General features: G+C 59.0%; 1 protein-coding gene across 1 annotated transcript in view; it reads right to left on the reverse strand.

Annotated features, from left to right (window-relative positions):
• Positions 1-1310: 1310 nt before the first annotated feature.
• The window catches only part of FGF18 (fibroblast growth factor 18), a 31192-nt gene continuing 5425 nt past the window's right edge, over positions 1311-27077 (reverse strand). Inside the window, exons 3-5 of the mRNA XM_016145087.2 lie at positions 19397-19577; positions 8222-8328; positions 1311-1930 (exon numbers count right to left, since the gene is read on the reverse strand). Coding sequence (XP_016000573.1) covers positions 1664-1930; positions 8222-8328; positions 19397-19577 — 555 coding nt within the window. The 3' untranslated portion in view covers positions 1311-1663. The remainder of the gene's footprint in view (positions 1931-8221; positions 8329-19396; positions 19578-27077) is intronic.

Here is a 27077-nt window from a genome sequence, read left to right on the forward strand (position 1 = left end):
CAGATGGAAATCCTCGCCTGCGGAGAGATTAGTCTGAGTCGTCGATCGGATGATTGACTCGGACATACAGTCCCATACACGTGCTCTCACTCTTGAGAATCCGAGGAAACACCAGGTCCCCACCTGACCTGGGCCCTCTGACTTGTCCACCTGATGGAGGAGAGTGGGGGTTACCTCTGCCGTGTTCAGCTTGTGCCTGGGAAAGCCAGAGGCAGACTCCATGGGAGACTCAATCGGTAACCCCTGGACTGCAAGCTCCATGAGGCCTGGTTTTTTTTTTTTTTTTTTTTTTTTTTTTTGTATGCTTTGTTCTTTGATGAATTCCCAGTACCCAAAAGAGTACCTGGCACTTAGTAAGGGCTTAGGAAATATTTGTCGAATGGGTGGCTCCATCAATAAACCAATGAATGAAGCAGTGAATAACTGTAAGTCAAGTTCTCTGCAGGCTGGATGTGTTTTTTCTTATGTTCTTTGATAAAACCCCCAGTGCCTTGAAAGGAGCCTTGGCACGTAAGAGATGCTAAGTACTTGTATGTGAGAATACACGTATGTGACCGTAGCCCTGAGTCAATCATCGAGTCAATGACTCATTAGAATGTAATCTCTCTGAAGGCGAGAATTTCCATCCTCTTTATTTAGGGCTGCATCCTCAGGGCCTGCAGGACAGCAGGTAGCAGACGTCCAGTGAATTGGTGAGTGAATGAGCAAGGCCCCAGTTCTCAGTGCAAAGACCACAGAAGAAGAAGGAGGAGGAAACAGTGAGGGGCCACCCCGCCCCCGACCACCACTCCATGCCGCGTGGTTTTTTAAATAATTTGTCGATTGTTTTTAATGGTTGAGGCAGTAATACTTGGTTCATGAAACTGCAATATACAGAGAGGTGAAATAAATAGCTTATATATATATAATATATATAATATAGCTGGTTTTAAAATATTCCCTTATCATTGGTGTGCTAGGTCACGTGAGTCACGGAAGGTCGATAGCAGCATCCTCCAGAACTGCGAGCAATGCAGGGTCACCATGATTGGACGAGGCCGTCTGTCGTCGGAGGTCGAGGCGCCGAGAATTCTGAGGGGCACGCCTTCCCTGCGCGGTGTCTTGGGACAGCTTGCAGCGGACAATAAATAAATGACTGCAAACCAGAGAGCGATTTTTGTTGGAGTTTGGGACAGGGACGGGGGATTGGGAAAGAGGGTTGGGGGGTGGTTGTTGGGGGTGACGGTGGGGCGGGTGCTACTTTCTCTTTTTTTTTTTTTTGTCTTTTTTTCTTTTCTTTCTTTTTTTTTTTTTTCTTTTTTCTTCTCTTGCTTTCAGAACCTTTGGGAAAAAGGACTTTGGTTTCTCAGAGTGTCGTTTTCCTCATTCAAGTCCTCCTCTGGGGACAAGTTTAAGGTTGTCTGTTCCTAGAGGGGCAAGCACCTACGTGTTGGCCACAGCCCCTCTGGGTGAGTCATTTGTCACAGGGGGTTTCAAGTCAATGGTAAAATCCTCCTCACTCCCCCTCCCCCCAGAGTTTTGGTTCAGTTTTTGTCTTCTTTTAAACACAATGTACAAAAATAGAGCCTCTTCCTTATTTTTCATGTAAAAATATTCCTCTAATGCAGTTCTCTGTGAGTGTGAGTGTGGGCCGGGGCCACCTCGGGGGGCTGCAGGCGGTCGCCTAGCCGGGGTGCGTGGGGCGGATCCGCCGGGACCTCTTGGTCACTGTGGTGTACTTGAAGGGCTTCTGCAGCTCTGCCTGCCCCTTGGGATAGCGCTTCATGAAGTGCACGTCCTGCTGGTTCTCCCGGGTCTTGGGGCCCTTCCTCGGCCGCCCCTTCTTGGTGAAGCCCACGTACCAGCCGGAGTACTTGGCCGACATCAGGGCCGTGTAGTTGTTCTCCAGGACCTTCTCGATGAACACACACTCCTTACTGGTGCCATCAGGCTGCGGGTGGGGGAGAAGAGAAGGAGGTGAGAAGGGGAAGGGCGGCTGTGAGGGCCACAGCTATTGGGGGGGGGGCAGAGTGGGGTCAGGAGGGTGGGGCTTTATGGGCAGGTGGCCCAGGAGTAGAGAGGACCTGATCCAGACTGTGGCCTCAGCAATTTCACTTCCGTGAACTTTTCCTATGGACCCCTGTATCCTTTCCCATCCCTCAGCTAGGTAACAGACCCCTCTTATTCAGAAATCCATCCCTTCCCCACTCTCCACCCAGTAGCCAGGGGCTTCTACCTCGCCTCTAGCAGAACAAGATACCCAGATCTAGCCAATCAGAACATTGTTTCCTGTGATTGGTGCAGGGCTGGACACAGTGGCCTGAGCCATCCAATCAGTGTTCTCCAAGACACTTGTATGAGTGATGCCAGATCTAGCCAATCAAAGCACTGTTTCCTGTGATCAGTGCAGAGCTGGACACCTGGCCTGAGCCATCCCATCCTTGTTCCTCAAGACTCTTGAATAAGTGTTGCCCCAAAACATAGGCTGACTCAAACCTGGGGAACACGTAAGGCCCGGGTGAAGGCAGCCATTTAACCACCATGAGGAGAGATGCTGTCTGACAAAGCCCGCACGGAGGAAGCAAAGCCAAGAGCAAGAGCATAAGAGAAACCAAGTCCTGGTCCCATCCTTGAGCTTCTGGACTGACCTGCATCCGAAACTCCACTTAGCTCACAGTTACGTGGGCCAGTAATATCCCATTTCCTTCAAACCAGTTGAGAGTGTGTTCTGTCACTTATAACAGAAAGGTGGCCCGACAGAGGTGCACAAAACTGGACATGAAGTCGACTCAACTGCCACTGTGATGTACTTAAAAGTAAATTACATTTAATGTGGCATGTGGCACATTTTTTAATGTTTGCTGTCAAGACGGGTGGGGCCCTCCCAGAATAAGAGTTTGAGCATGGCCGAACTGCAAAGGCTGTGCCCTCGGGTTGGAGATCTGGGGTTCCGCAGCAGCTGCGTGAACTCCCCGGGACATTACGCCAGGCAAGGAGCACGAGATCACCACTCAGAAGCTGAGTCAACTCTGACACTTCTGGTGTCACCTCAGGTTAGTTTATTCCACTCTCTAAAACTCAGAATTCTTTGCCTTTACCAAACAGGGACAATGGCCCCTGCGTCATAGGAATGTTTTGAGGAATGACATTTATAAGTGAGCCGGGCACACTGTAGGAACTTGCTGAATTATTTCTGAAGACCAGGTAGTTCAGATGGTTTGGCTTCCTTCCTCGAATCTGATCTGGACAAAAGGTGGTGGCAGGCAGGCTTTGAATCTCCTCCCTGAGACAGCCGAATCGCTCCATGTGGAAGAGTGAGAAACACACACAGTTGGAAGGCCAGAATTAGCAGCATCGGAGTTTCCAACTAACATCTCCAGATACAGGCCGGGCCCACTCCTGGTTACGGACGGATGCCCCGCCAAGTTGGAAGCCCAGCGGTCTGGCCGTGCGTGCGTGGAGACTGAGGTGCGAGTTCCAGCCTTTTGTTTGAAGTGGAAAACGGGCTGGAGCTTCCAGGAACCTTCACCTTTGAGCGGAGGGCAAGCTCGGGCTCTGCAGACAAAGTGCTGAACTTTGCAGAAAGGGACAGGCAGGGCAAGGAAACGTTCTCTGGAGGATGCGATCTTTTGAGGAGGCTGCGAAGCAGGCAGCGGAGAGGGGCTGGGAGACGTACGCACAGCACAGTGCGGGCGAGGTGAGCAGTAAGGGAAGCCAGAGCATATGTGCGAGGCGGGTACAGGGGAGTGGGCTCTGGGCACCCATGGATAATTCTGGAAGCTGCCTATCCAACCTGAGGCCAGGTCCTTTGGCCAGTCTTGATGAAATAGTCAGGGAAAATGGAACGAAGGCCACACCATGCTGTTTCCCCACCCTAGAATACCTGCCTGGAAAACTGCTTTTATGGTTCAAGGCTCAGTTCAGTAACTGCCTCCTCCAGGAAGCCTTCACTGACTGCCATCTATCTCCCTGGGCATTTCCTCCTCTTCCGTTCAAGTACCAACTTTATTGGACTCACACATTCCATCTCCTGGACCCTCCTGGCACCCGACCTTCCTTCCCTCTTGCCTGCCTCCTCATCAGCCCAAGAGTGTCAGGAGGTGGGGACTGCTTCTCAGTTGCTCTCAGGCTCACCCCAGCCTTTGCCAAAAATAAGGGTGCCCAGAGCATTTGTGGTTGAATGGACACAGGTTCTCCTAAGAGAGAAATGGTAGGGATGACACAGGAAAGAGTTTTCCTCTAAAAGAAAACAGACTCTGCATCCTGGACCCCTTACTAATGTCCCAGACACAGTCACGAGCTGGGAGAGGCCCCTCGGGGGGACACACTGAGCAGGAGACAGAGCAAGCAGAGCCCTGGGACTCTGCGGCACGCTTGGTCTCCCTGCTCATCCATTCCTTCGTTCATTCCGCATTTATTGCCAACCTCAGGCAAGACATTTCCACATCCATTATTTCATTTAATCCTCGTAACTCACTGAGGTAAACTCTACCTGGTAGAAAAAAAAACAACAAAAACCAGAGTTCAAAGAGGCAAGAAGTCACAGAGCTTGTAAGTGGCAGGACCAGGATTTGAACCCGCATTTGCCCCTGCAGCTCGCTTCTCCTCTGTCCAGTTCCCGACACACCCACAAGGAGAAAGGGTACGGCGGAGCGGGTGCTGCCAATCAAAACACCACGCCTCCCCAGGCCGACACAGCCACATCGGCACGAAGCAAAGACTTGGACGTGCAAGAGCCAGCACAGTGCTGGGCACACGCATGCATTCACGTCTGGATTTACTTAGAGAGCTGGGGAGCTGGGCGTGGGGCCCAAACTAGAATCCTGTTCCGTCTGCTTGATGTGAAGCCTGAATCCTGATGACATCACTTGAAACTAGAATGACCCCTGGACATTTTTAGTTATACGGGCCAAAAATTTTCTGGTTTTGCTTAAGGCATTTTGAGCCGGGTTTTAGAGTCTTCCAGTCAAAGATGTGGTGGTGGGCAAGGAAGCCCCCTGCCCCAAAAGATTCTGGGGCCCTCTGCTGCCCCAAAGAGGACTCACCAGTGATCACACAAGAGGGAGATGAGAAAAAAAAAAATCTGTGTTCAATCTCCAGAGATGGGGGAAAATGCCTAGTGCCTAGTGCTCCTCACTCAACTATTTAAGGAATGAGAGGAAATACCGCCTCCTGGGCCAGATGGATGTGGGGTACAGTGAGGAGGCAAGAAGAGGGGCTGCCTGAGTGGGCAGGGGCTCAGGGCACGGCTTTGCCACATGGTTGGTCCAGTGCAGCAGAGAGAGTAGCAATGCCAAGGGCCTGGGGCATCTGAACAGGCTCTGTCAGGGGCTAAGCGATGTGCCCAGCGGTGGCCATCAATATGCAAGGCTGGTCGAGATCACTCGAGAAAGCTGTCCTGTTGAGCCACTCCAAAGGGTCTAGAGCCTACACCGCCCAGGCCAAGGGTCCCCGCAGGGGAAGGAGTGACGGAGTGACCTGGCTTCCAAGGGGAAGGGAACTAACATGTAAGTGTCTCTATGTGCCAGCGTTATCACCCCCATTTTACAGCTGAGGACATTGAGGCTCAGCAAGGTCGGGGCACGCTGACTCCCCGGACCGATGTGGATGATTCTGGCTGTAGCGTAAGAGTCAATCCTTTGGAAGGCAAGAATCATGTTTCTATTGCTTTGGTGCTCAGGCAGCCCTTCGGACAGATACACAGAGCAAGGATAGAAGGATCCAGAATCTGCCCTCGGGAGGCTCCCATTGGCGTAGGCCCAAAGACAGCCAGGGACAAGCCAGGAGAGCAGCCTGGGATCGGAGGGCTGTGTGAGGGGCCTGGGGGGGTCCCGGGGCGGTCAGGAAAGCTAGAGGCTGTTGAAGGATGAGCCAGGCCTCGGGTCAGGTGGACGAGGGACGGGCAGTCCCGGCGGAGGGTACAGCACGTACAGAGCAGAGGCTGGCAGGCATCAGGAAGGTGAGGGCTGGTGGCAGGGCCGTGAGGCCAGAGGGCCTCTCTCAAGGAGTGTGGCCTTTCCCTGGTAGGTGGCGAGGACCCAGGGTCTGGTTCTCAGCTGAGCCGGGGGTGGAGCGCGGGAGAGAGGGGATCCCTTTTGTGATTTAGAAGTGGAGGGTGGGCAGTGGGGACAGGCCTGGAGCGGAGCCTGAGGCTGGGGACTCACTCCCTAAGGCAGCTGGGGCAGGAGTCAGGGAAGGAAGGTGATCCAGCACCTAGGGCTTGACTGGCCAGGGTGTCCGTGACAGAACAGCAGCCCAAGGACACACGGCTTCCAGCAGCAGGAGCCAGACAGAGTGAGAGGCACTGGGCTGGCGGAGGCCAAGAAGGGGACCCACCTGGGCAAAATCGGGACAGGTGGATTTGGGGGTGCCCTGGAAGCTCCCCAGGCCAGAAGACAGAGGCCTGCAAGGGGATGATTGGGGGAGCCACAGCGAGGGGGAGGGCGCCCCGGGCTGCGCCAAGCCTCTCCTCGCGGCCAGCTGAACCGTCCCCAGTATTAATGATGGCAGAGAGGGCGAGGGGCAGGAAATCGGAGCCGGCTCCTGTGGAAGCGGTGACTCAGCGGCCAGCCGGCAGGCTCTGGGCAGCCGACGACGGCGGGGAGCGGCCCGAGGGGACGGGGGTGCTCTTTTGACCCCAAGACGGCTCTCCTGGGGTCACGATGCCGGGAACCGCGCAGCAGCCCGGAGGGCGGGGCGCGCGCGCACCGGCACGGCCGGCGGCCGCGCGCTGCCCCTTCGAACAGGAAAAAGAGGCCGAGCCTGCGACTCACTGCGACTCCCTGCGAGCAGGTCGGGCCTGGGAGGCGACCCGGCCGGGCAGGAGAACAAAGCGCCCGCCGCGGAAACGCACGGCCAGGCCAGGGGACCCGCGCCCGCCGCCGCCCGCCGCCGCCCCGGCCCCAGACCCCGCGCCCGCCGCGGAAAGTGAATCACTAATGAAAACCACCCGTCATCCCGCTACGCAATTACTATTATTTTGCTCTTTGAGAAGCTGCAGTTGGTGTGGGCAGCGCGGCTGGAATCTCTGCCTTCTAAATCGGGCTTTGCATCCCGCCCAGCTCTAGCGCGCGACCTGGGACAAGTGCCTGGGAGTGGCCCCGCCTCAGCTTCCCCCCTGTGAAATGGGGATGGTCGTGCTGCCAACGCCCCCCCCCCCCAGCCCAGGGATTATTTGGGAGCATTTTGCTCAGTGCCTGGCAGAGTGTAGGTGCTCAGTTAACAGAGGCTAGTAGCACTCTCATTGTTAGTAAGTAACAAGTAACAATACCCTGGCTCAGGCGCCTGGCCTGTTTGTTACATTCTCCCCAGTGTACAGCGGCCTGGAAGAGGGATAAGAGTTGGCCAGTTCAGGAAACCAAAAACATGGCTTACCCAGGACTGAGGTCATTACCTGTCCCCAACAAGGTACAACGAATGTAGCCAGCAGCAGGAGACACTGGCCTCCTTGGAATCTGGGTCTCCTCTCCCCCCCCACTCCCACTCCGCCTGTCCAGCTAAGCCCCCCCACCCCTCCACCCCGCCTCCATCGACTTGGGGCGAGGAGGGTCCCTGCAGAGGGAAGGCGATGCAGGCTCCCCCCAGCCCAGACCTGCCGCCTTCCCCTGGAACACTCGAAGGAAGAGAGTGTGCGAACTTCACAAACACACAAACACACCCGGGTAAAGGGGGGGGAGGGGAGGGGGGAGGCGCCGAGGAGCAGCATCGGTGGAGGCTGAGCGCCCCTGGCACACCCCGCCCCCGCCCTAATTTGTTACATGCAGCTCTCTTGCCCGTTCCAAAGTAATAAAATCTTCCTGAAACGCTAGAACCGTGAGGCCGGCGCTGACGAGGCTGCCGGGTTCCGGCTGCAGCTCGGTGCTGTAAGCGCCTGGCGATTGTTAAAACAACGCGCAGCCCAGCCCTCCGCCAGCTGGTTCCCCGTTCCCAGACATCAGGTACACGCAGGCCCGAGCCCCAGAGCCCCTCCTTCCCGAGGGGTCCCCCACTCCCGAGCCAGCCAGAGCTCACATCCACCAGGAGCGATCAGGGCCCTGCATTCTCTCCAAAGTCACAGCCTCTGGTCCCCCTGCCTGGCAGGCTGTGGGGGGCGGTGAGGGGGTGGGGCGCAGAGGGCAGAGAAGAATGGGGAGAAAGGAAGAGATTACAGTGGGAATCACCCACAAATGCTCACACTGCTCCAGATACCCAGAGCTGCGGGGGGACCCACCCCAGTTCCCCAGAATTCCTGACCAGGACTCACCTTCCCCACGAGCTTGCCTTTCCGGTTCATGCACAGGTAGAACTCCGTCTCCTTGCCCTTGATCCGGACTTGACTACCGAAGGTGTCTGTTTCCACTAGGAGCTGGGCTTCGAAAGGCAGAAGGAGAACAAGACATGCTTTTTTACCAGGGCAATGGCTTGGCCTAAAAGCTTTGCGATGTGATGCCTGACCCTGTCCCCAGGCCCCCAGAGCCCCCAAATCAGGCATGGGGGAGGCCTCTTACAGGTCCTATCAGAGAGGGGGGCTGTCACCAAATGTTCCCCATAGCCAGCTTCTCTGGACTTTACTTGGGACCCAGTGGCTTCAGTCAGAGGGGAACTCTGCCCCTTGCGGCTAAAATACCAGGGCGTCCTTCTCCTCCCTCGTTGCCCGCCTTCCCCTAGCCCCTCAGCTCCTTTCCCCAAAGCAGGACAGACAGCCACACAACAGTCTCTGGAGTAAGGGGACAGACAGGCAGAAGCTTGCTTACACACGTACACGCACATGCACACAGCCTGCCATGGGGGATGGCAAGACACTTCCTCTGGAATTTAGGGCAGAGCCTCTCACTCCAGGGCAAACAAGTGTGGCCCCAACCGGTGTCCCCTCCCTCCTCCACACCTCTGCCACCTGCAGTGGGCGAGGCCCTGGGAGGGGAGGCTCAGGACCCCCACTTTCCTCACTTAAAGTCACCAAGACTGAAAGGTAACTAACTCCCAAGAACCCAGAGTTCCCGATCAAGACCCAATATTCCCTGGTCCTGGGTAAGGACACCTCACTCTCAACCACCCTTCCACCCTCAGGATGGGGGTGTCTAGAGCTGATCCCCAAAAGCCCTCACCGAACGCGGACATCAAATGGCCAAAGGGTCACTGTCCCTTGTTCAGGGCAGGCTACGTCCAGACCTCTCCCTCTCCCTCTGCCAGTTCATATTTCCTCCCCTAGTCGGGTGCTGTGAGACTTTGGTCAGCCATGCACAGGCTCTGAGCTCGCTCTCCTCTCTGGTCCTGCATCCCCGTGCCTGGTCCTCCCTCCCCCACCCCTGCCTTCTTTGCCTATGACACCCCCCCCCCATTCTCACCCTCCCATCCCTGACCCTTTGCTTCTCAGCACCTGCCCCTCCCTCACCCACAAAATTTTAATTTCAGTGACAAGGGACTTGCTTCTCCATAACAAAAATCATAGCCCTAAATACAGTATCCTTGGAGCCACAAAGAGCGGACCTCAGTGCCCCTAAAATACACTAGGTATGATTTTAATAAAAAAATTTAAAAATATATACCCTGGTGCCCTGCTGTGAAAATTAAAACCATCTGGAATGCAGGATTTCCAATAATTAATCTAGCCCTCCTTTGACACCACTACTAATTAAAATATGATACCCCACCTTTCCAAGGGAAAAAAAGAAGAATTTACATAAAATTTAAAGATCTAACAAGAATTTAGTAATTCTAGAAACAAGGGGGAGGGCGCATTCTTCCCTCCACCTTCCCCCATCCCTAGTAAACACCGAGTCAGGAATAGTAACCGACAATGACATCGGGGTTACGAGCCCTCCATCCTCACTGCGCTCCTTAATCCAGACGCCCTATAACGCTCCCTGGGAACCCAGGGCCAAACCGCCTGGCCGCTCTGGGACTTGCTCTCCGCCTCCCCTCATAGCTCAGGCCCCACCGGGACGAGGTTGTGGGGGTCGGGGGTGGGGGGTCTCCGATCCCGGGAGCTTCTGAAGAAGTCAGCATGTGTCAGGGAAAGGTGAGAGCCCCGGGATGCCCATATCCGGCTCTGAACCCCTGGCCGCGCTTGCCAACTGTATGACCTTGGGCCTCAGTTTCCTCACCTGTAAAATGGGGCAATCCATAGAATGATGCTGGAAAGGGCCTAGCGCCTATTCTCGAGGGCTGGGAAGGGAGACATGGTCCCTGTTGTTCAAGTTTCCTAATAACCGCAAAACCAAACTGTTCCTCTCCCCCTGCCCTCAACACCCCCCCCCCCAAAAAAAAAGCATGGTGGGAAAAAACCAGGTTTGTGTAAAAGGGCAAAGGTGGAGAACTCCCTCGGCACTCTCTGGGGTGGCACGCACCCTACGCCTCAGAAAGGCCTTGGGCTGGGACTTACGGGGTCTGATTCCATTTCTGGCATTGCCATCCTGGGCTGTGGGACCTCCACACCCCGCTGTGAGCCTTGGGTTTTCTTATCTTTGCAAGGGGTGGGAGCTCGACCCTATTCTGATTCTCTCTGAGACTGGGGACAGGGTCTAGGACAGGGGTACGGATGAGAGTGTAGTTAAGAGGAGAGGCCACGGGGCTAAAGCCCAGGCAACCCCAAGTGATTCTGAGGGGACACTGCCCCGTCTGCGCCGCCCCCCAGCACGTGCCCCGGCCTCTGCCCTCAGAATGGCTCCTACTGCACACCCGATCTTGCTCCCCCGTGAGCCCACGGAAGTCACATGTCCCTGCAAGCTTGGATGTCTCAATCCCCTTTTAACAGCATAGGAAACTGAGGTTCAGAGAAGCAGCCCTCAGGAGTCGCCTGCCTCTTTCTGCGGGGCCTGAGGTCCAGGGGAGGACCCCCAGCCCCGGGAAGACACGTGGCTCAGAGCAGAACCCTCCACCGCCCATCAGGCGCAGCCCACCGCAGCTCAAGCCTTTGCCTGAGCCGTCCAAGGAGCCTGGGGCTGGGGCTGGACCGCGCTTCCACCCCCACAAGCCTGGCCGCCCACACCCCAGCATGGGGAGGGTCTGCGCCCACCGCCATGCTGGGGGGAGCCAGAAGTCTGTTCTCCCCCGACCGCAGCAAGCCGTGGAGTGACCTAGACTCCACTCAGCACATGACGTAATGAGGAGGGAGCCGGGCCAGAATTATGTAAAGTCACTGGGGAGTAATAGCAGCAGCAGTTCTCAGAAGAGAAAGAGAGAGAGAGAGAGAGAGAGAGGGAGGGAGAGGGAGACCCCACCCACCCAGGCTCCCCCCTTCCCACCCCGAGCCTGCCTGGCCCTCAGCATCATGCTGCCCCCCCACCCCCGCGATCCAAGCCCCAAGCCCCCAAGATGCAGCTCGGAGCTAGACACCTCATCTCCGCTCAAGTCTGTTTTCAAGGCCGCTACCAGGCCAGACAGGAGGAGGTGATGACATTCCCTCGCTCCCCTCCTTGTCAGGCCTCCTCGCCACCCTGGCGTCCCTTCCAGTCCTCATGACTCCACAGCCTCCTCCCTCTGCCCCTCTTGCTCCTCACCAGTCTCCCCTTTACGCATCAGCCGGAGAGATTCTTTAAAAATATAAAATTAATTAGCTCTCTTCCCCGCTGCGAGCCTCCTGGGGTTCTCCGACTCATCGAAAACCCAGGCTCTTTCTGAAGGCCCATCGGGGACACGTAATCTGGCTGGCGCCTGCTGACTGTCCCCACCTGCTGCCCTCGCCCGCAGCCCTCCAGCCGAGCAGCCTCCTTGCCGTTCCTTTCTAGCACACCAAGCACACGCGTGCCTCGGGGCCTTTGCACTTGCTACTGCTGCTCCCTGGAGACTGCTTTGCCCAGAGCTTGAGCCAGTGGCTTCTTATCTCCTAGGCTGCCCCTTAGATGCCACCTTCTCAGAGAGGCCCTCCCTGGCCACGCTGTCCAATGCCACACCACCCTCTGCTGTCCAGCTCCCCCCATCCCCTACTCCATCGTCCTCGGAGCTCTTCTCCAAATTGTCTTCTTTGCTATCTTTTTTATTGTCTGTCTCTGTTCGCTGGGAGGTGAGCTCCACGAGGACAGGGCCTGACCTGTCTCATTCACCAGCGCGATGTCCAGCGCTAGCCCACACCGGGCTCGCGGTAAATGATGGATCAGTAAATTTCACTAAAGGCATAAACGGCCTTGTGAGGGAGGTGTGAATAACGCTACTTCGGAGTTAAAGAAAACGAGATTCAGGGAGGTGAAGGGACTTGCCCGAGGGTACCCCAAGGGCCGAAGTTTGAACCAGATCTCTGATTCCCCTGGAGTCAGTGCCCTTGGCCACCCCGTGTCCCCCCAGTGTCTCCCCTGCCGCTTCCCAGAACTCCGAGCTCCCGGCCACCCATCCCCAGCCTCAGAGTCACTAGCACATAGTCTGATTTGCTGTGTAACAGCGGGGAAAAACCCCGTCCCTCTCCAGGCCAGGACTAGGTGACCTCCGAGGCCTCTTTGAGTCCTGCTCCCCTGGGAAGTATCAGTAACTTACGTTTATTTAGAGCGTATGACGTGCTGGGCACTGTTCTAACTACCTGATGCGCATGATCTCACTTAACCCTGACGACGATCCCATGAGGACAGAAATATGATCGGTAATCAGTACTCCCATTTTACAGGCGAGCACACTGAAGCCCAAGGTCACGCAGGGCTAAAGCCCAGGCGGGATTCACACCCAGACCGCGGGATTCACACCCAGGCCGGCTCACCCGGAAGCCTTAGTCTCAGCCTCCCTGGCGACAACTCTCCCCTCCACCAGTCCCTCCCCTGGGGGCGGCAAATGAGCAGACACAGAAGGCAGGCAGGGAAGGTCTTCGCTTTGACCTCACTTTCCTGGGGCAGAGGTCTGTGGACGGAGAAGCCTGCAGAGCCAAAGGCCGGGGCGCATCCCTCCTGAGTCCACTTCTAAACGACCTTGACCGAGGAGGGGTCCCTGGCTCACTCTGAGGAAGACACCTTCGAGCTGATGATGATGGGAGACGAGGGGCCTTTGGGAGCATGCAAGGCTCAAACCACAGCCAGAACAGCGGAAATGGCTTCAGATCTTGCCGAGAGAAGAAAAGGCTGCGTGAACCCAAAGGGAAGTGAGTATAAGGTGGGGGACCCCACAATCCAGCTCCCCTCGACGGAAAGCCCACAGAGCCAGCCTCACCAGGGCCAGCACACAGCCTGCCCACAGGAGCTCAAACAACCTGTTCCTTCTCCGGCATCCAGAGAAGAGGGTGGAAGAAGAAAATAGGAACTAGCTAGAAAGCCCTTTCTAAAAGAAACACACACTGTCTTCCTGCCCCCGACCCCCACACTTCTCTTAAATGTGTGAAGCAACAATAATAATTTAAAAAACAATAGCTAATACTTATTTGAGCATTTACCCTCGAAGAGGCACTGTGCTTAGAGCCTGAGTGTGGGATGTCTTACTAGCTCCTCACGGGCAGGCGCTATTACGCCCATTTTTACAGATGAAGAAACTGAGGCACGGAGCAGTTAACTTCCTTGCCAGAGTCACACAGGCGGAGCATCCCCAGAGCTAGTCTGAGGCAGGCCGAGGTTCAGACAGGTGGACAGAGTGGGACAGACAGGCGGCAGGCCAGAGGTGGCGGAGCACAGAGAGGTGGCAGTGACGGATCCGTGCCTGGCTGATTCCAGCGTGACTGCCCGGGGGGGGGGGGGGGCCTCCCGGGGGCGGGGCGATCCAGGGCCTCGCTTTGAAGATGCTGGTTTGAAGGGGGGCCAACAGCAGGGAAAGACACAGACCAGCAGCCAGGGGACCAGCGGGACACGGGAGGCAGCGCCCAGAGCGATGGAGCCACGGACACAGAGCTGGAGAACGGGTTTCTCCCCCCAGCCCCCAAGACCTCTGAGTGCACTGGGGCGGGGAGCCAACGAGAGGCTGGGCAGAGCCCCCGAGGCCGGGGCCCGGGGCGGGGCGGCCGGCGGCCTGCTGGCCCCTACGGCTGCAGTGCTGACAGTGCTGCTGGCCATTGTCCAGGCGAGGACATGTCCTTGCCACAAAGGCGCTGGGAGGTCACAGTACTCCCTTCCTCCCCCTGAAGGTGGATGGGGCGAGAGGAAGGGAGGGAGGTGGGGTAGGGGAGAAGGAACCCTTTCTGGGGGTGTTTCAGCCTCGCTAGTCACACACACACACACACATACACACACACGCACACACACGCACACACACACACACTATGGCCTTTCTCCAAAGGTGTCCGGTTCCCCTTCTCTCAAAGTCCCCAAGGAGGCTGGCAGGCCACGTGCGCTTGCCAGAAAGGAAAAGGGAAAGAATCGATAGGATTGATCAGGAGCTATATTTAATCTTGGCTGTAGCTCCGGTGTGGCCATTTCAGCCGTAGAGTCAATGAGGTGTGGGTGGCCATTCCCCACGGGGGTCGAAAGTGGCCGGACATGAGCTCAGAGGGCAGGGGCTTTAGACCGAGACATAAATGCCCCTTGCCAGCCGGGGGAAGCCCTGGGCGAGGCTGCTGCTTGCTTGATAAGAGGAGGGCGGAGGGGCGCAGAAGGACCTACGGTGTCCCCGGGGGAGCGATGTCCTGTCCCGGACCACACCTGGGTCATCCGTGCATTCGCTGACTCAAGCGTATGTGGAGCCCATTTATGTTGGCTCTGGGCACGCAGCAGGGAACAAAACAGACGAGCAGTGTGCCTTGTCACGGGAGAGACGGACAGCAAAGAACGAAATGCGCAACCCGGACCAGCAATTAGTGATGTGTCGGGAAGAGAAACACGCCCGTGTGGGGACAGAGACGGGGGTTCTCTGCTAAGGGGGCAGCGGAACAGAAGCCGCGAAGATATCTGGGAGAAGAGCGTCCTCGGGTCGAGGGGACAGCCCACGCCAAGGCCGTCAGCTGGGGACCTGCGTGGTGTGTTGGAGGGACAGCAGGAAGGCCACTGGGCTGGAGCGGAGTGTGCGAGGACGGGGCCTGAGGTTGGAGTGGCCATCGGGAGCCAAGCCGGCCAGACCTGGATTTCATTCTACGTGAGAAGAGAGCCCGTGGGAGCCGAGGGACACAGGCTCACATCTGGACTGCTTTATGGGGCACGGACTCTGGGGGTCAAACCCAGAGAGCAGGGGGGTTCTCTGCTGCTTCGGCTGTCCCGGCCAGTCCAGGGGGCATTGCGCCTTGCTCAAACCGCCCTCCAGCAGGTACCAGAATGAGGAACATGGGGGCTGGAGGGCCCCCTCCCTCTCTCATCGCCGACTCAACAAAAGCCTAGGCACACCCCGCATACCTCCCCGTGGAAGCCGCACCAGTTGGCCCGTAATTATGCTTTACGTTTCCCCATAATTGTTTTCTTCACTCCTCCAGCAACCTTTGGGGGCGGGGGACTTGTCCTGGGCACGGGGACATGCAGAAGGTTCACTGCTTTCAGGAAGCTCACATTCTCAGAGAGCCCGGGTGCGCGGGGGTCTCAGGAAGGCCGCCCAGCAGGGCAGGCTGACTCCCCATGACCCAGGGCAGTGGAGGCACCGCTCGAACCACAGACTCGCGGATGCTGAGCTCTAGGAAGCTGGGAGTGCTCACTCCACGCCCCGCGCCACCCACCCCACCGCCACGAATGGTGAGGACACCCAGGCATGGGGGAGGGGAGTGGGGGGTGGGTGGGAAAGGCGCATGCTCACACAGCAAGTTGGGGGCCTCGGCTCTCCCTACTCTGCGTCAGCCCCTAGGAAGGAGCGGGGCCCCTTGAGGGCTGGGATCAGGTGTGTCTTACTCGGCGCTGTGTCCCCAGTGCTCAGTAATTCTGTATGGAATGAGTGAGGGACCCCAGAACGAACTAAGAGGACCACGCCCGACAAGAGGGTCCAAGGACCCTCCTCAGTCTGGCCTGAGAGAGCGGCCAGAGCGTGGCCGGCCCGACCCCGCTTGCCCGGGATCAGGAAAGAGCCTCTTCTACCTGCAGTAAACATGCCAGGAGGCAGGGTCCCTCCTGGAAGCCCCAGGAGCCAGCTCCTGAGAGGGGGGACTTCGGCCTGAGCCCATGACAGGCACCCGTGTGCCCCCACCCAACATTGATGGCCTCGGGTTGTCGTTATTAATATTCTTGCTTTAACGGCAGAATCTTTGGCGTTAAGATATTGTCTCATTTCAGTGACCCCGCTTTACGGAAGAGGAAACAGAATCAGAAGGCTCACTCGGACCCAAGGTCCCCAGCTGGCAAGTGGTGGAGCTGAGATTCAAATCCCAGCTGACTCCTGAGCCTACATGCCGAGCCCCTAAAAAGACCACCTCCCTGGCAGACACAACCCTCAGGCGGCCTGCGTGAGGACTGTCCTTTCGGGCACTACCCATCCTGGGAGGCTGGCCTATTGCAAAACCTGGGGTTTTTAAATTGCTTTTTTTCTCAAGTACCCAAGCACAAGGCTTGTACAAGCAGAGTTGTCCCCCACCACACCCCATACTACCAGCCCCGATGCCGGGGCCCCTACCCGCCCGGAGCACAGGCTCGGCTGGCCCCAGGCTGTCCTCTCCTAAGACTCGAGCCCAGTCGCCCGCAGTCGTGCTCCCTGCCGCCTGCACGTGGGTCTACAGGCACAGGAGGGGGGTGAAGCGGGCCCGTCGCATCCTCCTTAGCGGACGGAGAGACTGAGGCAGACAAGCTTGCCCCGAGCTGTGCGGGCTGCCCAGGGGCAGAGCTGCCACTGGAACCCAGGTGCCCTGCTTCCCGGTCCAGTGCCTGTAGGACAGAGGTGACCAGAAACGAGGGCCGGAAGGGAAGGGGCTACAGCCGTAATCCCAGGTGACCCGCCCCCCCGGCCCCGGCCCGCAGAGTGTCCCACTACCTGAGCCTCCAGCCAGCATGCCTCTCCCTCCGGAGCCCAGCCCAAAGCTAAGAAAGCCCCTCATTCTCAGGGCAGCCCACCCGCGGGGCCCTCGGAGTGCTCTGGAAAGCTTCAGGGAGCCGCGGGGAGACCCTCTCGCAGAACGGCGTGGTGCGGAAGCCCCCCGGCATCTCTGCAGACCGCTCGCTGCTGTAACGCGGGCCCAGGGCTCCGGGTGAGGGCACCAGACAGAGCTGGCCCTCACCTCACGCCCGCCACGGACCCTAGGATGCCTCGGAATCTGAGGTTCTGAGCGTTCATGGGGATTCCGGATTTCAGGAGTTTGTTTGTAAGAATTCTGTTTACACTTGGTGTTTGCTGAAATTGTCAGACTCGTCCACACTGTACAGATACGAGTCTCAGACGCCATCATTCGATCAGCGGGACCAAGCCCTGAGAAAGAGGGAGCAGGGTCCTGGACCATCCTGCAGCCCCTAACCCGGGAGCGCTGGCCTCCCCTCCCCCACGGGCCGGGCAGGCCCCTAACGCAGCCCATTCCTCCCAGCCTGGCTCGGCCACATAAATCACCCTCCCAATAATATTTGTATTGATTATCTAGATTGGAAGCCTCAGTTGGTTCCATTGTCTGACTTGCTCTGTCAGGGCTCACAGATGGGGTCCCATCCCCACATCTGCGTTTCTAATGCGACATTTAAATGGAGCGGCCTGCGCTCCAGCAAGGCCCCGTGCCGCCCGGGGTGTTGGGGGGCTGGAGGAGTGATAAGCATATTCCCTGAGAGAAAATTATGAAATCTAGAGTTCGTGGAGCTGAAAGAGAAGCGGAGGTGGGCTGGTCCCTGGCCACTGAAGGTGGACATCATCAGGACCTCCTGGATGCTCATTAGAAGTGCCGAGCTCAGACCTCGCCCAGACCCACCAATCAAAGTTGGCATTTCAACCAGAGTCCTTGGTACCCCCCACACACCCTACTGTTTAACAGGTGCTGCTCCAGTCCAACTCGGTACTGTCCAGAAGGGAAACCGAGGCCCAGAGAAGGCAAAGGCTTTGCCTGAGGTCACACAGCAGGTGAGAGTCCCCCGAGTCTCTAGTTCAGGCAGAGGAAACAAGAGGGCCGGCGGCTTCTGGAGTGAGGAGCCCGCCACGCGCCCAGGCTGCTGTCCCCCCTGAGCTCCTGCCTCCCGTCTCAGGGTGTGGACAGATGGTCCAGACCAGAGTCTGACCCCCCTGTCCTCTCCCAGCCTGGAGGGGCCAGCGAGAGCTCCGGGGACTCCCCGGGAGGGCACCTCCCTCCTGCCCCGGCCGGCCAGCTGCCCCTTCCCTGGCAGCAACTGGACAGCAGATCCCAGGGAAAAGCACCAGCTGGGTCGCCCAGCACAGCCAGACGTCCGGGGTGGGGGAGGCACTGAGGGATGGAGGCCCCAGAGAGGCGGCCAGCGGAGGGCCTGGGAGAGGTGGGGACAAGGGACAGAGAGCCGTGGTCCAGGGACGGAAGCAGAAAGAGGGACGGAGATGGTGGGGAGGCGGCAGACACAGAGAGACACAGAAACAAAAGGGGGAGGGGTGAGAGCCGGAAAGGAGGGAGAAGGGCTCGAGAGCGAGAGGGGCCCGGATGAAAGGAGCAGCGGCAGGCTCAGTGAGGAGGAGAGAAAGCGGGGAGCAGGGGGGGGAGGCAGCTGGCCGGGAGCAGCGGAGCCGGGGTGGCCCAGCCCCCCGTGACAGTGCAGCTGCCACGCTCGGGCCCTACCACGAGGTCAGTCCTGCCCTGGGGCTGAGGGAAAATAAATGGTGTCCAAGATAAAAGGTCCAAGAAATTATTTGTCTTGTTGTCACGTCTTGACTGCAATGGGCAGGCGCGCAGCACACAGGCGGGACCGGGCCCCAGCCCCGAGCCCTGGCCACCCACCGCCACCCCCGGACGCCCCCCTTTCCCGCCCCCGGCCCAAGGCTGGGGCCTCGGATACCTCCCAGAACCTGGCCTAGGAGGCAGGAATGCTGGAGGCGGGTCGGCATTCGCTCAGCTTCGTCCCCAGACCCCCTCCAAGCTCTGGGAAGGCGGGGTCCTGTCTGCTTTGCTCGCTGCTGAGGGTCTTTGTGGGCTGGGGCGAGGGGAAAGGAGGGAGTCAGGTGTCCAACTCCTCCCGGCCCCTTTACAGTGGCAGGTGATGGTTCCCAGACACCCCGGGGGAGGGCTGGGCAATGCCAGGGTCAAGGGCAGGTCAGAGGGGCTGTGGCCCAAGGCGCAGCCCCACGCCTCATAGGTGCACAAACGTTCACACGCACAACATGCTCGCGCACGTGTAAACACACTCACATGCTAATCCGCCCACCCCCCGCACCCCGAATGTCTAAACCTGGGTCTGGTAAAGCAATGCCATGGGGAACAGCCACCTGCTTTTGGCTGTCCCCAAGCAAGCCACCGACAGCCTCGACAATGGCCATTGAGGGGCATTTTCATTCGCGTCCTCAGTTGGTACTCCCAACAGGGCTCTCTGGGGTGCACGGCTGCATCCCCGCTCCACAGATGGGGAAACCGAGGCCCAGGAAGGCCCAGAGTCAGGTGCAAGGTCACACGGCCAGGGCGTGGCAGAGCTGGGGTCTGAGCCTGTGCTCCTGGGGCCGGGCCGTGTGTGCGCCGTGGTGGGGGGAGGGCACCGGCTCCTACCATACTTGTCGCCGTCCTCGCCACGGGCGCTGATCCGGCGGCCCAGGACCTGGATGTGCTTCCCGCTGGTCCGGCTGTAGAGCTGGTACAGCCGCAGCTGCTTACGGCTCACATCGTCCCGAGCCCGCGTCTGGTTCTCCACATGGATGCGGAAGTCCACGTTCTCCTCGGCCGCCAGCACCTGGGCAGGGAAAGGGGCGACAGTGAGCCCCGCAGAAAGTCCTGGGTCCCCGGGGTGCCAAAGCCACATTCCCCACGCAGAGCCAGGGCCCCCCTCTGCACTGGCTCTGGGCCAGGCCTCAGCATGCAGTCTTCATTGCCCTGTCCCCACACCTGGCTCAGACAGGTGAGGAGCGGCGCCCCAGGGGGCCCACCCAGCCCAGCCAGGAAGTGGCGAAGATAAGAATCAGGCCTCAGTCTTTCTGACAACAAAATGTGCTCTCTTTCCACCACGGCCCCAAATTAAAGCACGAAGTGGGGGGCAGAGCTTTCTTGTGACCTGGGGCACATAGTTTGTTCTGCCTCAGTTTCCTTCCCAGCAAAGCAGCAGCACAGAGCCCCTGCTCTCACTACACCCCAGGGTAAAGCGAGCAAGCTGGGGGGAAGTCCCCAGACAGATACTGAGACGGGAGAGGGGTGGGCGAATGTCACTGCGGGTCGAGTCCCTGGCTGCGAAGGAGGGAGGGCTGGCTAGTCTCGCCCTGGGAATGAATGGGCCAGAGTCTGCTGTCACCTCTCCCCTGGGAGCTGATGCTAAGGGGACCCCCCTCCACGCCCCGAGGATCCCTGTGCTCGCCCGCACCACCGGGCACTTGTCCACATCTCCGGCCTTCGCTTTGCACCTCCCATCGAAATGTCCTGTGTCCCCGGAGCTTTCCCTCCTGTCTGACCACACCTGCCGGAGCGCCTTCTCCGAACTCATCCGCTCACAGGGGACAAATCGCCACCCCGGCCTCCGGCTCCCACTCCTGCCCCCGGGCGTCTGTCCTCCACCAAACCCCGTCACCTCAGGTGACCCTTCCCTCCACACTCTCCAGGGCTTGCCTCGCATTGAGATAAAGGCCCCCGCCACGGCCTCAGGACCCTGCAAGAGGAGCCCCCAGCGGCTTTTCCGCCCTCACCTCTGAGGGCTCCTTCCCACTGCCACAGGGCGCGCGTTGGCCTCGGGGCCTTTGCACTGCCCCCCCCCCCAGCCTCTTTGCTCCTTCCCGGAGCCCCGCATGCCGGCCCCTCTGCGTTATCCGGGTCTCGCTCAAGTGTCGCCTCCTGAGACAGGCCTTCCTCCCCTGCTCTTCCAAGGCAGCCCCCACCCCACTTCCCATCGCTCAGCCAGGCTTGGTTTTTCTTTCTAACCTTTATCGACCCGACATAACCTCCATTTCCTGTTTGTTTGTTTGGTTGTTTTCCGGCGCCCCCCACCCCCGACTCGACCAGCAGCACTGGGAAAGCTGGCGCTGTCCCTGTCCTGTGCGGCTGTATCCCCAGCACGCGGAACAGGAGAAACACAAACATTTATCGAATGAATAAACAAATGAACACACGAACATCGAAAAGATCCTGTCGTTCCGTTTGGCGTGAAGTTCGGTTTTTCCATGCCCTGCTAATGGTGCGCCTGTCCCATCCCAGCTTAACCATAAAGCTGAACAATTCTTGAAGCCCAGACAGAGTTTCGGGTTTGACCCGTGTGCCCGCAGGTCCGACACGATGCTAGGCACATAGGACCCCGGTCCTGTGATCGCGTGACCCCACTCGGCCCAGGGCTGAGCCCAGGGCTGTGCGGGCATCTGTCTTACCCTCAGCTGTTAGCTCCCAAGGGCAGGGACCATGTTCCCCTCATGGCTACACCCCCTGCCCAGCCCAGGGCCGCTGTCCTGCACATGGGCTCCCGCCCCAGCCTGGGCTCCACGGACACCTCGGCTGGACCACGTGATTACACCTTCACTATCACCCTCAGGGTGAAAGCATGAACCCACATTACAGATGAGGAAGCTGGGGCTCCAGAGCTGAACGGACAAGGTCGTAGAGTGGGCAACGGCAGCCCAGGCCTCGTGACCCCAAAACCCAGCTTTCAGCCCCGCCTCGCTGGGCCCCCGCCTGCCCCACCAGAGCCTTCAGCAGCAGGACCCAGGTTCAAGACCCAGGGCACGCCACCCCCTTGCTAAGGCAAGCGAGTAACCCTCCGGGCCTCAGTGTCCTCACCTAGAAAATGGGAGCAATGAGAACGGCACCCACCTCGTGGGTGCTGTAATTAAACATACGAAGTCACAGCTCAGTGCTGGCACGCCGTTGGGGTAACCGCCAAGAGGGGATGCGGCAGCCCCGAAGCGGCTCTCGGGGAGCCCTGCAAACAAGCCTCCCTGGGGACCCGTGCGGCTCACACCCCCGTCCCTACAGTCAGGGCACTTCGGTGGCAATGCTCGTCACCCCCATTTCACAGACACAGAAACCGAGGCTCAGAACGGCGAAGGCAGTGGCTCCGCGGCACACGGCCCAGTGGGGTGGGGCCCGGCCACCGGCCCCCGGGGCGTGCACGCCCTTCGCCCTGAGGCCAGTCCCATGTCACCGTCCACACCAGCGCCTGAGGCCTGGGACCCGCCTCACTTCACACCCTGCTGGTCAGGGAGGGAAGAACTCCAGTCCCCGTTGGGGCCCTGCCGTGGGCCTGTGCCCTGAAGACCTCCCACCCTTGGCCCTCGACCTTCCTGGAATCACTTCCCGAGGTGGCCTGGCCCTGTCCCCTCCCCCAGGGGCAGGCCTCCGGCCCCCTTCCCTGTCCTCCGACTCTCCTCCTGCTCACAGGAGCCCTTATCGACCAGAGGTCAAACCAATCTCCTCACCCCGGGGCCCCGAGGGGGGCTGCCCCGCCCCAGAAGCCAGTCTCCCGTTAACGATTTTCTCCCTGGCGCACTGGACAGAGGCAGCGTGGTGACCCAGGGTCAGCAGGGACTATCCGGTGGCCCTTTCCCAGGAGGCGGGGGGACAATCCATCTTGGCCAGCTTTCACCATTGAAGCCACACTCTGTGGCCACGTTGGTCCCCAGGGAGGTAGCGGGGGTGGCCTCTGACACGGAAACAGAGTCTGTCCTGGACAGGCGGGGAGGCTGCTGGGCTTCCTGGGCAGGACATCCGGGGCTCCAGGCCTTTGCACAGGCTGCGGCCTCCGCCCCGGGCACCCCGCCCCCTCTGCCCACCTGACGCCTGCCCTCAGGTGCCTCCCCCGGAGGCCTTCCCTTCCCCTGACCCCAGACTGTGTTAGGGCCTCTGGACGGCTTTACCGTCCCCAGTGTCCAGCTTGCCTGGTTCATCCCCAGATCTCCAGCTGTCCCCAGGATGTGGTCAGCAAACGTTTACTAAATGACTGTGCCCAGAACAAGGGAGACCTGGAGGCCACCCAGACAAGGAGAGTGCCCGACAGAGGGAGAGCAAGGAGGGCGTTCAAAGCTATCCGTCCTGAACTTCCCTCCGTCCCAGGCACTCTGCTAAGAAGCCCTTAGACATGGTACCGCAGCTAATTCCCTCCACCGCCCACGGAGCGGGGCACCAGTGAGAGCCCCCTCCACAGATGGGACCTCGGGCCACCTCCTGGGGCCACACAGCACCAGGGTTTGCCCGCAGAGCTCAGATGGAGCAGCCAACACAGGAACATGTCCCCTCCTCCTTTCCTGCTGGCTGGGCAGTGGGTCACTGAGCCTCGCTGCCTAAGGGGGGGGCCTGTCTTCCGGGTCTCCCCAGAACAACCCGCTGCTCTCTGCTGGGGGAATTCTCCTCCAGGTGCGTGACCGTCAGGGGCTGAAAGCTTCTGCAAGGCCAGCAGCGCAGGCACGTCTGTCTCCTCCGGCCGGAGAAGGTGACTTCTGTTGCTCGGCTGTCGGTCTCCCAACCCACACCCTCACCCACACGCACAGATTGCCTTTTGGGTCAAAGCAGCTTTCGCACAGCGGGGTGGCCCATCACAGTGTCCCTCCTTACTAACCAGCCGGCCCCTTCCCTGCCCTGAGGCTCTGGTCGAAACACTCGCTCCCTGGTCCAGGCATTTCCCAGGGGCAATAAGGACCCATCAGGGTCCACTCTGCCCCCACTGCCGTAAGGCCCATAAGGCGGGGACATGGCACTGAGTGGGACTGAGCCACCACCTTCCGCCGCAGTCTGTCCTTGTCAACATGGCTGCCTATCACACAGGGAAGCCTACCAGGAAAAAGAGCCATGACTTTTTGACTTTTTTCCTTTTGTTTGAGTTTCTAAACAGGCACTACTTACTGAGCACACCCTCTGTGCTAAGAGCTACTTTAGGGCAGTAACTCCATGCGATGCAGGAGGGCCTTAGGAGTTGGTATGATGACTGGCCCCATTTGACAGAGGAGGTAACCGAGGCTCGGAGTGGTTACGTCTCTCGTCCAAAGCCAGGACTCTTGAGAGAAGGAATCAAGATTCAAATCCACCTCACCCTTGGTCCAGAAGCCAGGCTCTCCACCACTTCCCCCTGGCCAGCTCCCACTCCCCTTCTCCATCACCTACCTCCTTGCCCCTCTTCAGGACAGCGACTGGTTCTGGCCACAAGCCACAGCCGGGGGCAGGGACTAGGGTGGGGGGCTTACACGTGACAGGGCTGAAGGCCTGAGCTTACTCCCCCCACCCAGGAGAGGAGGATGGAGTCAGGCTGCCCCCTTCCACCCAGGTCCCCATCTCTGAGGCCTCATACAAGCCATGCCCCTGTCTCCAGGCAGCCTGCCCAGAAAGGGAGGGTCTCCCTGGTCCCAGGAGGGGCAGCCCACAGACTTCCGGCCACATTCCACAGCCTCCTGCCTCCTCCAGCGGCAGCAGCAGCACAGGGCCGGCCCTGCCGAGGCCTTTCCCAGCTTCCCCAAATTCTGGATTAGAACCTGAGACCTGCACCCCGCGCCCAGGAGTGGTCCCTGATAAGAGTCAGCATCCCTCGACACCCCAAAATGCAGCTCCCCAAACTCTTCCTCGAGAGCGAGCGGCCTGGACGCAGGCTCAGGAGCTGCTGCCAGCCGCAGGGCTCCACGGGTTGTTAGGTTGTTATTGTCGTTGAGAGACTGACCTTGGCTTCCACTCAGTGGGCACCCGCTGAGCGCCAGGCCCGAGCTAAGCACTCACCAGGCACCGTCTCCTTCCTCCTCACAGGACCAGGGCAGGTCCGGCGATTACTGTCCCCCGGACAAAGGAAGACAGAGAGGCCAGGGGACTTGCCCGAGCCGTACAAAAAAGTGACAGAGCCAAGGTCAGAACCCACATCTGGCTTTAGAGCCTCGGAGTTTCCCCCAGTGGACAGAAAGGAGGGGAGGGAGGCCACGCCCAGCCCCAGCCCGGAGCCTGAGCCTGGCTCAGGTCAACGCCCCTGCCCACAGCCCAGCCCCAGGCTTCTCCCCTCTGCCCTGCCACACCCCCCACACACAAGCAGCCAGGGCTGAGCAGGGCTGCAAAAGGCCCTGCCCCACCCCCACCCTGTCCATTAAGCTCCCAGGGCTATCAATGTATTGATTGGCCGGGCTGAGCCATCAGCTCGGAGGTCGGGGGAGCTACCACCCAAGGCGGCTGACCGGAGCTCCTTCTCCCCATATATCAGCCTTCTGCATACAGATCGTCAATATGGGTGCCACCGGCAGTCAACCCTGGAGGCGGCCTGGGGGAGGGGGCGAAACCCCTAAAGACTCGAGCTCCCTTCTTTTTTCCCTTGCCCCTCTCCCCGCCCCCGTTTCAATTCCCTCTCCTAAAGCCCTTGTGTGGGGACAGTGGTCACGCACTGCCCCCAGGTAATAAACAAGCCCTTTAACCGCCATTCCTGAACTTGAAGCTCCAGGCACCCCAACGGGCTCGGAGTCCCAAGCATATCGAGATGCTCCTTGCTCCACGTAGGGATGTTACACACACACACACACACTCACACTCAGTGTCTTCACTCAGCTTGTTCCTATTTCAAGGTTCGAACGGGGCACCTTCCCCGGCTAGATCTTCTTGCCCCAGAGCCTGGTTTTAAGGCCCTTCATCACTGTACACATGGCGCCTTCAATTTGGGAGGGTAAGCACAGGTCCTGAACCCCCTGCGCCCCACACCTGGCACCAGAGGAGCTGCTCCCCTCCCTGCGTGCACTGCCCCAACACCCATCCCATGTGCCGCGTCGGTGCCGGGAGCCGCGGGGCCCGCGGGATGCACCAGGCTGCCCGACTGCCAGGAATCAGGAGCTGGCAGACGAGCAAGACTCCAGACACCCCGGAGTCCTACGCGCAAGTGCAGCTCACATTGACTCAACCCTCACCATGAGCCGGGCACCGTGCCAAGCCTCCCCGCAGGTGACCACAACCCACCCTCAAGGCAACCCCAAGAGCGAGGTTCTCTCCGGATGCGCCTGTGAACAACGAGCGGCCAAGCTATTTGCTCAACACACAGCCACCGAGTGGCCGAGTGGGCGTGACCAGGGGCCAGGCCGGGAGTCTGAGCTCCTGGGCATCTGTGAGCCTCAGCACGGAACGCGCTGGGTCATAGGACATAACCCGGTTGAGGTCAGGGATGGGAGGGACAGGGTAGGGAAGGGTGGTGAATAAAGTTGCCCAAAGTGTCCACCATCCCTTCCCAGGGGACACTTTGAGGACAAAGCCGAAGCCTGGACGGTCTTCTCCATCTTCCTCGAAGCCCAGCCCAGGGCCAGCCAGGCATCCCAGCGATGTCCACCAAAAGCTACGTGGAGAAGCACTGTGAGCGGGTTCCTGCTGCCTCCCTGGTCCAAGGAATGGTGGCTTCGGTTACTCCTCCCCACGGGGGCTGGCGGGGAGAGCCGTAGTATCATGCCCATTTCCCATATGATGAGGAGGCAGAAACTCAGAGAGGTTAAGGATCTCGCCCAAGGCCACACAGCCCATGAAGAGTGCAGTGATAATTAAATCCAGACCTAGTCCGCAGCCTCAGACGGGAGGCCGGATATCACGGACGGGAGCGAGGCGCATGCCCTGTCTACCTATTTCCGCTCAGCACCCTGCGGCATGTCACGCACCTAAATACAATTGATGGAGCAATCGGTGACTTGAATTATTTCCCAAACGTCGGCCACAGTGCTAGCTACTCTGCACTTTCACCCCCTTGAGTCCTCATCACAGAAGGAGGCACGTTGCATCACCCCACTTTACAGGTGGGGAAAACCAAAATCAAAATACACATTTGCTGAGCAATCGCTCAGCAGCGGACGCTGCGCAAACCCATGCATTCAAGCACCACAGAAGCCACCTGGCTCACTTCGCCGATCCCCAGGTACGTAAACAGAGGCACTGTGAGGGAGGTCTTCCGACGAGCTAGAATTCCAGGGATTCTGAGAGTTGTTCTGTTTTGTGACCCAAAGGCAGCTTGTCCTTGGCCGTGGCCTCGGCCTTGGCACGGGAGCATTTTAAACGGGCCTAAGGCCTCATGCAATTTTGGTGTCAGAGCAAACGATACCCAAACACCTCCCAGCCCCTACCAGCAAGGCTGATGAGAGACCGAGGGGCTGCTCGCCTGCTGACGGTCCAGAACAAACCAGAACAAACGCCATCCCCGAGTGAGAGGGAGAGGCGCAGGGTTAGGCCTTGGAACGCAGACGGGGTCTCGATCAGAGCATGGGGCCCGGCGCTTCGCCTGCTCCGCACCCTCAGGGAGTAGGGACTGCTCTATTGGTTGTTTCCTTCCCCCCTG

Source organism: Rousettus aegyptiacus, unplaced genomic scaffold (assembly GCF_014176215.1).
Source record: "Rousettus aegyptiacus isolate mRouAeg1 unplaced genomic scaffold, mRouAeg1.p scaffold_m13_p_7, whole genome shotgun sequence".
NCBI lineage: Eukaryota > Metazoa > Chordata > Mammalia > Chiroptera > Pteropodidae > Rousettus > Rousettus aegyptiacus.